This window comes from Acartia tonsa, chromosome 12 (assembly GCF_053477335.1).
Source record: "Acartia tonsa isolate MP-2025a chromosome 12, ASM5347733v1, whole genome shotgun sequence".
Classification (NCBI taxonomy): Eukaryota; Metazoa; Arthropoda; class Copepoda; order Calanoida; family Acartiidae; genus Acartia; species Acartia tonsa.
The window spans coordinates 6,003,598-6,015,749 of record NC_137271.1 but is presented as its reverse complement, the minus strand read 5'-3'; the positions used below and the strand labels follow the sequence as shown (position 1 = coordinate 6,015,749).

General features: G+C 32.1%; 1 protein-coding gene across 1 annotated transcript; it reads left to right on the top strand.

The window, feature by feature from the left end:
* The first annotated feature begins 7,503 nt into the window (after positions 1-7,503).
* Positions 7,504-11,342, top strand: LOC145333107 (protein SpAN-like). Its single transcript, XM_080178264.1, has 9 exons — positions 7,504-7,550; positions 7,924-8,002; positions 8,444-8,587; positions 8,748-8,980; positions 9,298-9,451; positions 9,566-9,656; positions 9,803-9,901; positions 10,027-10,078; positions 10,252-11,342. The coding sequence occupies exons 2-9, from the start codon at positions 7,930-7,932 to the stop codon at positions 10,936-10,938; spliced, it is 1,533 nt and encodes a 510-aa protein (XP_080034390.1). The 5' UTR covers positions 7,504-7,550; positions 7,924-7,929; the 3' UTR covers positions 10,939-11,342.
* Positions 11,343-12,152: the final 810 nt, after the last annotated feature.

Genomic DNA, 12,152 nt, shown 5'->3' with positions numbered 1-12,152 from the left:
CGTAACTTATATAGCTCTTATCCTAAATTTATGCATGTTGACTTGGCGTGATGATTTCTGTAACAATTAGGTACAAATTTAAAAGCGTAGCAGCTATGTCATCAAGACTACGATTACAATATTTCAGATTTTAAAGCTTTTATGAATGTTGTCATCCTGTTTCTTATTGTAAACAAAGAAATTTAAACATTGTATACACATGTTTGATCATCAGATTAATAATCTAAACTTATTTGTTCAATTTGAAGATTTTGAGGGAAATTGATATAAGATATACGTGGATATATTGACAAGGGAAAATTTATCTTCAATTTAGCTTGCTAATATAGTCTTTCTTATTTATTGTTCGTTAATCCAGTAGGAGGGGAGGGGATGGGGTAAATAAGTGGTATCTTTATTTTAGCCAGCTGCAAGCATCCCTGTCCGTCCGTAATGCTATGGGGAAATGTTATTATAATGGGGAAAGACAATTGAATTTCTGTGTGGTGATTCCTTGTACCAATAAGCATCAGAGTCTGTCGGTCAAGCATCAAAAACACAAAAGGTTTTATAAAGGTTTCGTGATTTATTCGAAATAATTTATTGCATATTATCTCTTCTTTGTCTGTTTTATGACAACTGATTCTGAACATATACTCTATAACTAAAAACTTTATAACTCAAATTTTTGTTTGTTCATCCATGATTTTTTATTTTTTTTATTTAGTTTAGAGTCCTTGTAATAAAGTAACAAGATGTTTATCTATAACGAAGGATCTCTCTAACCGCTGAACCCTTATGGTTCTCCTTTACAGGGTAGCTTCTTATAGGTCCTGGGATGGTTTATTACTATTTTGGAAAAGGGAACTTTTACCCTCCCAATAGAAATCGCCCCTAGAATAAAATTAACCATCCTCTATTTTTTTTTAATCTAAAAGGCCTCTAGTGGCGTATCCGCTAGTATTTATAAAAGAACAGGATATTGTAGATAACATACTTTTTGATGAAACAAATAAGCATCAAATAATAACAACATGCAGAAGTTTCTCGAGCAACAAATTTTCCAATCCCCCAGTTTTGAAAGAAATCATAAAATGTTTATTCAAAATAGACAATATTTTTTATAGCATTTTTTAGTAAATGGAGCAGTTTAGAAATCAAATAAATCTGATGAAAAGCCTACTAAAATCACCCCATGATGACACTTGAAAAGGTTCTCTAAAAAGCAATTCGAACCTGCAATTTCCTGGATAATAAAAATACCTATAGACCTTCCCAGGACCCAATGACAGAAAGGAGAACTATATCGGTTAGCGCGACCGTTGGAAAAGACAGACACACAGACACAGATACTTTTACTTTTATACTTTTATGTAAGAATTGAAAGCCTGTACTGTCTGTTTGTATAACAGATCTATAGTATAGATGCATATACAGACAACTATCTCTCTTCCTTTTTCAAAGACCTCTTTTGTCTGCTTCTAAATTATTTTCTGCTACTTGGCTGTGTTAAAATAAGCGAAATCATTGGTTGATTTTCAATGACCCAATATAAAGGCCGTTGCGATTGGGAGATACAGTTATTTAACCCTTTCTCCCTCTAGTGTTTTACTCGAATGTTTGTATTTAGAAGATTTAAGCTTTTCAAAACATAATTTCTGTTGCAGTGTTGTATGTCTCTAAAATCTATCAGTCTTGTTTACATTTTGATATTTATATAAAAAAGCTGTATATGACGTAAAAATGAATAAAATGTGTATACAAGTATAAAGACATTTGTTTATGTAAAACTAGCGGCTTCGCCCCTAGCCTCTAGGGGCATTGCACCAAGAGGTAATTTAAAAATAAAATTAAGGCGAAATTCGTAAAAGAACCAAGGAAATCTTCAGCAAATTCTTTTTTTTTTAAATGGGGAGGGATTTTTTTGCTTTTGGGGGGGTTTGGGATGTCCCCTCCCCCAAGAAAATAGCTTAAAACAATGCACAGGACCAAAAGGTATATACCCTGAAGAGTAGAATCCGATCGGTTCTGTGGTTACCGAGATCCTAAGGGACAGACGGAGAGACATCAAGCTACTTTGTATTATAGATAAGAATAATATTCAGGAACTGCAAGAAGTATGATCTTGTACTCTAATCTTGCTTTCAATTTAGGTAGGGGTGTTTCAACCCCCCTGGCAAAATTAAGGGGGTAGACACACACCCCCGTAAAAAAAATCACATATTTCTTCAATTTAAGGGGTTTGGGGGAAAAAGAAGATAAATTGATACCCAATGATGATAGACAAAACTACTCTTCCTGTAGATTAAAATTATTGATTGGTTAATTTGAACTACTAGTTTGGAACTAACCAATAAAAATTCAAAATAAAATGAAATATAAAAAGTTTATAAGCCAACAATTAAGATAATGCAGTTATAAAACTTTAGGTATTAGTATAATTTACTGTCCAACATCCCCTACTCCTCTACCTAATTCTAAGTTAAAAAATCAATGTTTTACCTTTATTCGATTTCCTAGGTCCGTGAAAAGTATCACGTAGACGGATGTGCTGAAAATGGATTGCCTATTTCTTCCCTAATTTCCAAAGTTGTACAGCAGATAACCCAATTATTGCAATAACGCTATTTTCAAAGGGAAAAGGGAAAAGCGATATAATGTATAAACGATTTATACATTATACATTCAAGATTTTAATTTTTCAATTTTAGATTTTTTGTGGATGTTTGAAGCTTTAGCTAGGAGTAAATATTGAGATAGACCGCGGAAGATAGGTACACTTTCGGAAACTAAAATTCAGTACATCCGTAGACGTGTTTCTATAATGATGTGCTTATGTTTTCGGACAAACTCAAAATTTAAGCTCTGATATTTGTGCTGGCTAAAGATTTTCTTCATACGCGACAATTATCATATCTATTATTTTTGGTACAACATTAAGATCTCTCCAGCCATTAAACCAATTGAGTTCTTTATTTTAGATTTATTTAGCTCTCGGGATGGTTTTAGGCTATTTTTCTCACCCAACTAATAAGGAGTCCCTAGATGCTAGAGGTGAAGCTACTATAGTATCGTAGTTTTGTTTCAAAGTTCTTGACATACTTGGTTATGCTTTTACTGGAAGCTGACTACTAATCTTAGAGGGTTTTAGGCTATTGGTGCAATGTTGTTTTTTTTAGATTCTGTTAACCAATGACAATCCATCATAATCTTACCCCCCCCCCCCTCCCCTATTTTCAATTTTTTTACAAGAAGGGGAGAGGGTTGCGCTCGATATGCACTTTGATGGAAAGCACCGACCCCTCTCTATTATAGAGATGCCGCACTGCTAATAAAAATGTACATTGAAAGAGTTCATTATGTAGAAACAATAAACAGAAAAAAGGAAAACAGATCAAATTTTCAGACATGTTTTTATTGCAAGAAAATTGGGATTTTGACAGCAATTATGATTTCAGATTTCTCTTTATAACAAATGATAAAATTTCGTAATGTTTGTCATATCTATATGTAATTTTTTAGGCTTTTTGGGCACTCGAAGATGGATTTTTGACTTTCATTTTTCATAAACTGCTGGTTTTTGCAGCTGCATCTACATCTCTAGAACTTCAGCCCCTTATGTTAGATCTTCTTACTTAAGGTGGTTGCTGAGGCTTTGCAGTGTCAAAATTGTAACACACTATTTACTGACGGCTAATAGAAGCTGCCGCTTACTTTATAAGGGCGGCTGAAAGCAGCTGTGGCTTTAGCGTCTTGATTTACTTTAGATTTTTTGTAAAGGACAAAAAAAATTATTAATAGCATCTCAATTTTATATTAAGGTTGTTAAACGGTTAAAATGTTGAAATTATTTGGTAAAAAAGTCCAAAAGGTTTTAACAACAATATGGCAAGCAAATATTTTACGATTATTATTGTAATAATTATAAGTCGCACAGAACAAAATCAAAATAATAATACTCAAAAAAATATAAACTCAATTTGACTCTAAGACAAAATATCTTAGGGGTGGGGGGGGGGGGGGGGGGCTCATTAACGACCCACAGGAACAATGTAAATTGTAAAACCTTTGTTACTGGAAATCTAGCTGTGTTTGTATGTCAGTAACTCTCAGCTGACCCATTACACAATTAGGACAGGGTCTACATATAGCTATGGCCCCCTCTATTCTTTAAATTTAATATTGAGAGGTGTGCTTTGTAAATAAACTTTATACGCCATAAATATGCAATAAAAAATAACAAATGCATTTCAATAAAACTATAAAATTTTAAAACAAGATACATTTTATTCAGAGAAAAAAATAAAGACTAATGGCCTTATGTACACAGGCATGAACAGGGTTTAACCAGGGGAATGGGCGAAAATTAGACAGCTATCTATCTACCTTACATAATCAACATACTTGAAAGCCAAACAAGAGTCCTTTGATTTGAATATTGAGGCACGAAGCACGAAAGAAATTTTCCTTACATTTCTCAGCTTTTTTAGGGGATATAGACTCTTGTCAAGTAGGTTATAAAGGGTTGGACATCTATACCTATATATCTATGTGTCAATACCCCTTAATTTTGCCAGGGGGTGGATACACCTACCTTCTGCAAGTGCGCCTGTGTTATGTATCTTAAATTTGAATATTTATTATTTTTTTAGAATTTCTTAGCTTCAATCAGTTCTGAATCATAAAATTTTAAGTTCAGTTTATTTTAGAAATGCAAGGCTTCAAAATGTAATAAAACATCATTGATAATCAAACACCTGTAACATATAAATGATATCTTTTAACGAACCCAGTAATAGTGTCTGACTGATTATGACGTCAAAAAAAAATTAGCCAATGAGAGGCTATTATTGACCAATGGTAAAATTTATAGTGGCCTCTCATTGGCTAATTATTTTTTTTACGTCATAATCAGTCAGACACTATTACTGGGTTCATCTTTTAAAATTTACGTATTTTAAAATGATAAACTACTCAATAATTAAGACCTATCCTTTCATTACTTTAATAACATTTTTATAGCATATAATAAGTTAACCTACAAAAGGGATCATAATGGATAAGACAATATACGGCAAATTGATACACATTCTCATTGATGATAAACAAATTAAACCCAATGGAATATAAAGTTTATTGGTTGAAAAGTTTGTACAATTGCAGTCCTAATCAATGAAAATTCAATAAAAATATCCAAAGTTTTTAGCGGTTTTTAGCGGTTATGAAACTTTGGGTATTAGTGCATATTACAGTCCAATAAACCTCACTCCATACTTAGGGTAAAACACTAGAGGGGGGAAGGGTTAAATAACTGTATTTTCCTATCGTAATGACCTTGTGCCGACTCTCGATTGGGTTTTTGAAAATCAACCAATGGTGTCAGGAGTATTAAAACAGCCAAGTAGCAAAAAACAATTTGCTAGCAGACGAAAAAGGTCATTGGATAAGGGGAGAATGGTAGTTATCTGTATATACATCTATACTGAAATACTTTTAACAACTTTAAGATTCAACCGAATCAGTTTAGCTGTTTTCTTCAGGAAGTAAAAATTGCACTTGATATCTTCCAAGGTCAAATATTAATTATTTTCCTTTTGATATAATAATGACTGCACTTTAGTTAGACCTCTTGGTTCAGTGGTTACTAAGATCTTAAGCTTTAGAAGGACAGACAGACGGACAAAAGACAGACAGACATCGTTTTACTTTGTATTATAGATAATATCTGCATTTTAGATCTTTTGGGCTGTATAAAAACAAAACTTATCTGAACAAGGATAAAAACAAACATATAAGGGAAATCAAACGGTAGAAAAAAAGAGCATCAACACTTATAGAGTGTCAAAACTTTATAAGCAGAATATTTATTTAAAGGAATGAACCAAATTTTATATAAACTGGTTCCAAAATTGTGTAAATTGAGGATTCTGTTTAAGTACTTATATTTGTAGAACATAATTGTAGAGAGGCTTTGCGTAAAACTTTGTACTTTGCTATCCTAGGAATCATTACTCCAAAAATAAGATGAATAGGATATTTTTACATACAAAAAGACTAATTTCAAAAAAGTTATAAACCTGCATGTTTTAAACCATCATCCAAGGTTTGAAATCAATAAGACTATACTAACATGCCAAAATTAATGAAAAGCGATAACCATTACGTACTGGTTAGCAATCATACGGACGGACTTAAAGACTCTTATAATAGAAAAAAACTTTGCTTTTAAAAAGCACTACTGAAATTAATCAGTAGTTTCAAACTATGATTTGCAGTATACAAAAAAATGGTGCCTTCCCCCAAAGCGCCTATCGAGCTTTGAAAACCCCCATATCGGTTATTTTTGTAAAAATGGAAAGCTGGTAGTTTTGATTTAATGTGCCTTTTAAAAGTGTGCATTAATGTATAGAGTGTATTTGTCAAATCTATTTTAATGTGTAGATATAAGTAAATATCAATCATGTGCTGAACAAAGACTCTATTATATAAAAAGGCAATTAGTTATACTATTTAAAGTATGATATAGACCTTAATCATGCAATTAATTTGTAAATATCTATTTCAATTGATCAATTTTATTTGCATACAAAACAAGGATGACAACATCCATACGTAGCAATAACGGATGGGAATACAGACAAGGAGATTTATTTTTTCAAAAATATAATCACGAAACCTTTCTAATGAATTTTTATATTTTTTAATATTTCTATTTTGTAGCATGACATACATGACAGACCAACGGAAAAATTAAATATCATACTGGATAGTCATTGGTAAAATGATCAGCAATCTTTCTTGAATAACAGCTGAGAAAGTAATTTCTCCCCCATAGTGTTACGGATTGGCTGACAAACGGACAGACAAAGTGGATTATAGAATAAATTATAATACAAATAAAAGTATTAAGAAAACAAAGACGCTTACATCCAGTATTTACAAAGCTGTTTAAAATTATAGGCAAACTTGGAAGTATATGGTAATCAGGCATTAGGGATTATGGAGAGAAAACGAAGTAGCGGGTTTCGTCGTATTTTAACAGTAATTTTTGATTACTGGTTAAGTAAATGTTAACGATTGCCCCACAAGGTAAGAAAATAGTCCCCACAGGGGCTAAAAATGGGAGAAAAGCTATTGTGAAAATACGACGCAACGTGCTAATTCATTTTCTTCCCATGATCCTGAATTAGTTAAAAATTTAAAAAATAAAGTTTTTGTTAAAAATAAGATTGCAGTACAATAAAACTATTGATTTCATTCACCATATTTTTTAGAAAGAATCAAAAGAATATTATTGACATAAAATCACCTGTATATGACACATAAACATAGGGATTAAGGATCCAAAATTATCATATTTTGAATTAAGTTTGTATTTTTTGGGGTCCTAACTTATTTTCCTTAATTAATTAGTACCTAAAATATTAAATACGTGATAAATATAGAGATATTTTCATGCAATTTTTTTCTAGAACTTCTTCAGCCCTGCAGCTTATAAATTATGGCATATCAACAAATATTCTTTAGTTCTGTCAATCATTTCAGACTCTTTGGACCCAAGTTAAGCTTAGGTAAGTGCTGAAGTAACTATCTTTGATTTGATTTGTATAGCTGCATAATTTTAAGTACATTTAACCTAAGTTTTATTTGATAGTAGTTATTTCTCGTATCGTATTATAAACGGCTTTCCGCGGATATAGAATGTACAATTATAAGATTAAAACTAGTTTTTTTAGCCCCGTGGTGCCGAAGGCACCGGCTTAAAAAACTGGTTTTAATCTTATGATTGTACATTTCTATATTCGTAGAAAACTGGATATAATACGATGCTAGACATAGTTTTTTCGTATGAATGAGAACCGGTTCCTATCCACCGGATTCGAATGAATACGAGAAAACTCAATACTTATTTATGAAATAAGGTTTTAAATTCTGTATTAAAAGGTTGAAATGAAGTTGTGTGTGATCTTTGGAATTTTTGCTTTAATCAATCAATGTGGTGGAATTTCATTGGAAAAAGCAGGTACTTAAAAAAATACTCGCAGCTACGTCCCCTAGATGCCTCTTAGGGCACGTGTGGTAAGAAGAGGGGGGGGGGGGTAGGTCAACCCTTCACTTTCAATTTTAGTTTTAAAAGGAAAAATTCATTTTTGTGGGGTATGTTTTTTTCCGGGGGCATTTTCTCTTTGTAAGGTAAACCTTCCCTGGACCTATGAAAAACTTCACTGTAAAGGAGAACTATATTGTCCAAGTGGTTAACAAGATCTTTGGGTACAGACAGACATTCTGTTATTTTTCTATTCGTATAATCATTTAAATTCACTGTATGTCAAATAGAGTAATTAACTTTTTTCTAACTAGGATTTTAAAAACTCATATCTAACATGGTCATATGTTTCATACTGATTTAAAACTTTATTTAATACTTTATGATTATACATTCTTCATGTTTGTGTTTTCCTAGGTCCTCCACTTGACCTGGACTACTATAGCAACCTTAAATTTGATGGGAAGGAATTGGATCTTGATATGGATAACAAGGATCCTATCACCTTAGCTGGACTATTTGAGGGTGATATTGATGGTGTGACTGCACAAGATATTCAGGAATGTAATATGATGAGATTATTAAATAAAAAACTATTAACTATTCAATTTTTGCACACAATTATTCCTTTATTGTACAGTATTTCATTTTTACATAATGGGGTATTAGATTATGGCTTTTTGCAGATGATTTTTGCTCTAACATAGTACTATGTTTAAGGGTGCTAAGAATGGATCAAGAAATGCTATTATATCTGACAACCTGAAATGGCCTGGAGGTATTATACCCTATGTATACTACAATGGATATTCTGAAGCCCAGAAAGGTGTACTAGCTCAAGCTATTGTCAGACTCCAACAGGTGACCTGTATCAAAATGGTTCCTCGGACTACACAGGCCAACTATGTGTTTATCTATCCATCTGGAGGCTGTTCTAGTATGGTTGGACATCAGGTACTTTAAATTATAAATCATAGGACACTACATAAATATTTCAGTTCTTTTCTGGTAAAATATTCAACAATTGGCTTTGCCACTAGAGGCCTCTATTTAAAATTGTAAAAGATATATTTTTTATTTGGGGGTGGGGGGGATTTTTTATTCTAGTGTCTGATTATTGTTGTGATACCATCCCCTTAAAACTTCCAATGACCAATTCATCTGGGTCCTATAATCTAAATACTTATCACTTAACTTACTCATCTTAAAATTACTTTTATTACCTTAAAGTTTGCTTATGTAAAGCTTGTCTTAAATATTTTCTGAACTAGGGTACTGGGCAACAATTATTATCATTGGCTAATGCATGTTTCCAAGTTGGGACAGTTCTTCATGAAATTATGCACGCAGCTGGCTTTTGGCATGAACAATCCAGAGCTGACAGAGATTCCTATGTGACTGTGTACTGGCAAAACATTATGAGAGGTAAATTTCTGGTAATTATAGATGATTGACTATCAGTACCAATATACATATGTATATATAGAATTGGTAAAAGCTTTCACATAGCCACAGTATACGCTTAGGTTTTAAATTCAGGAATGGAATACAATTTTGAAAAATATACCTGGAATGATATACAAAGTTTGGGTGCTCCATATGATACTTGCTCAGTTATGCACTATAACAGGTTAATTCTTTAGAATGATGGATTGAAAGAATTATGAGGCAGCTAAGCAACAAAAAGCCTATGAAAATCAAATCCTATTGAATAATCTAAATATTTTTTTAATCATTGATAAAATTAATCATTCATTTACTTTTTAACATTTAAAGTTATGCTTTCTCTGCTAATGGTGCTCCAACTATTGTGAAGATTCAGAATGGTGGATGTACTCTTGGCAACAAACAGTATTACTCTGAATGGGACATCAGGAAAATTGACATAGCCATGTTCATACAGTTTTTAAAATTAAATAATAATAACCAAAATCAATAATGACTTAATATCTATAACTACAGGACATATAAAAACGAACTTCTATGGTGACATGAAATAGAAAACTGAACACTCTTTATGGATGTAATGGACAGCCTGGAGTCACTTGTGAGGTAAAAAAATATTTTATGATTAAACCTTTTAGTTTTATATATTCGAATAGCACAACAAGTGAAGCAGAGCATGCCAAAACTAGGTATTAACATGCTCTACTTAACTTGGTCCATAAAATAAATTTATACTTTAACAGAAGGTAAGATTTTTTAAATCTTTTTTTTGAATTTAGGATCAATCTAACAAGTGTGGAGAATGGGCTGGTGAAGGATACTGTGAGCACACTTATGTCGAGTTCATGGAAAAGAATTGCTGTGAGTCATGTAAAAGTGTTGGAACATGCGAAGATAAAGAAACTGATTGCAAAGCATGGGCTGAAGAAGGTTACTGCAAGGATCCAACATATGAAGAATATATGCTGAGCACTTGTTGCTTATCTTGCAAAAATGCTCCTGTCTGTGAGGACAAACAAGATAGTTGTGCATCATGGGCTGGGGATGGATACTGCAATCGTGAAGGATATGTTGATTATATGAAGGAGAATTGTTGTCAATCATGCAAAAATGCTCCTGTCTGTGATGATAAGAAAGATGACTGTTCAACATGGGCTAGTGAAGGCTATTGTGATTTTGAACCTTCCAAAGAATACATGGAAAACAATTGTTGCAAATCATGCAAATCTACAGCTGCATGTGTGGACAGGAATGAGGAATGTAATGCATGGGCTGGCGCAGGTTACTGCACTGATGATACTCATGCTGCATACATGAAGGAAAATTGTTGTGCTGCCTGCAAGACTGTTGACTGTACTGACAAAAATGAATATTGTCAAGATTGGGCTGGTTTTGGTTACTGCACTGCTGAAGATCACATGGCATATATGACTGAGAATTGTAAGACTTCTTGCGAGCTTTGTTAATAGCCTTGATATATGTATATTCCCATTCCATTTCAAATTTTAAGTAATAATCTTCTTCTTTTTCATTTTAACTTATATTTTGGTTTGAATGTTATAATAAAGATTAAAATATTTATTTTCTAAATTGTTGTTAGTTTGTTCATAAAAATATCATTTTTAACTTTGATATATAGTTTTCATTATAATATGTTCTTCTTCGTGATAATTTATTATTGAAAGGTTTAGTGACTAGGGAATTGGAAAATTGATTAGAAATGAAATGTTCATATTTGACTTTAAGGACAATGACATTTAAAATAGAACAATAAAATTGGTAAAGAGTAAATTTAATGTACTTCACTCTAAAAAAATTCTGTATTGACAAGGAAATATGCTTAATTGAATAAAAATAAAGAAATAAATTAGGAATTTTAAAAAAATATGTGTAACATATTCTCTTGTTTAAAAAAAATAAGAGTATGTAATATACTTTTGGGCATTTCCATAGAGAATTGAAAAATTGAGCATGTCTATCAAAATATGAAAGGACTGTCAGATTTTATATTTCTTATTTTTTTTTGATAAAAATTTAATAAATATAAAATCAAAGCAGTAAGGCCATGTTCACATCATTGGATTAATTTCACAATTATTTTCCAGAAAAAGTTTGCCTGTGAATGTATCCAACCCTGTGGAAACATTAAGGGGGGTTGGTACTCCCCCCCCCCCCCCCAACAAAGTTCTACACCCCTCTGATACTTTCACCTTCAGTACTTAAGGGGAGTGTCAAAGTAAAAAAAGTTACAAACTTTCAAATTTAAAGAAAGTGAGAAAAATAATGCTTTCTTGACTTTTGAGAATGTTGAATTCAGAGTGTTTTTTTAAAGGAACTCTGCAAGAAATACCCCGCTTTAACTGCTTAAAGCCTGCCATGAGTAGACCCAATACCCAAAATTTGAAGCCTCCAGCTTTAATAACAAAAAAGTTACAGACATTTCAAAATGATTGCGCCAAACAGACAGTTACTATTCTTTTAACCTTACCAAATTTTTTAATTAGTGTAGAAATTAGGTTATAATCTTTTTTCACCAAACAAACCAGGTAATAGGAAGTATTTTAATTTGTATAATATAAACTTTTTACCAAAGAAATTTTGTACATCCCCAATGATGATACACAAAATTACCCCTTATATAGATTACAATTAGTGGATGAAATGTATGGAAATTGACTTA

Excerpts from the sequence above, each read along its gene's own strand:
- LOC145333107 (XM_080178264.1), top strand. The coding sequence starts at position 7,930 with ATGAAGTTGTGTGTGATCTTTGGAATTTTTGCTTTAATCAATCAATGT. Across the intron at positions 8,981-9,297 it reads CTAGTATGGTTGGACATCAG|GGTACTGGGCAACAATTATT; the intron begins GTACTTTAAATT and ends TTTCTGAACTAG. Across the intron at positions 9,902-10,026 it reads TACTCTGAATGGGACATCAG|AAAACTGAACACTCTTTATG; the intron begins GAAAATTGACAT and ends GACATGAAATAG.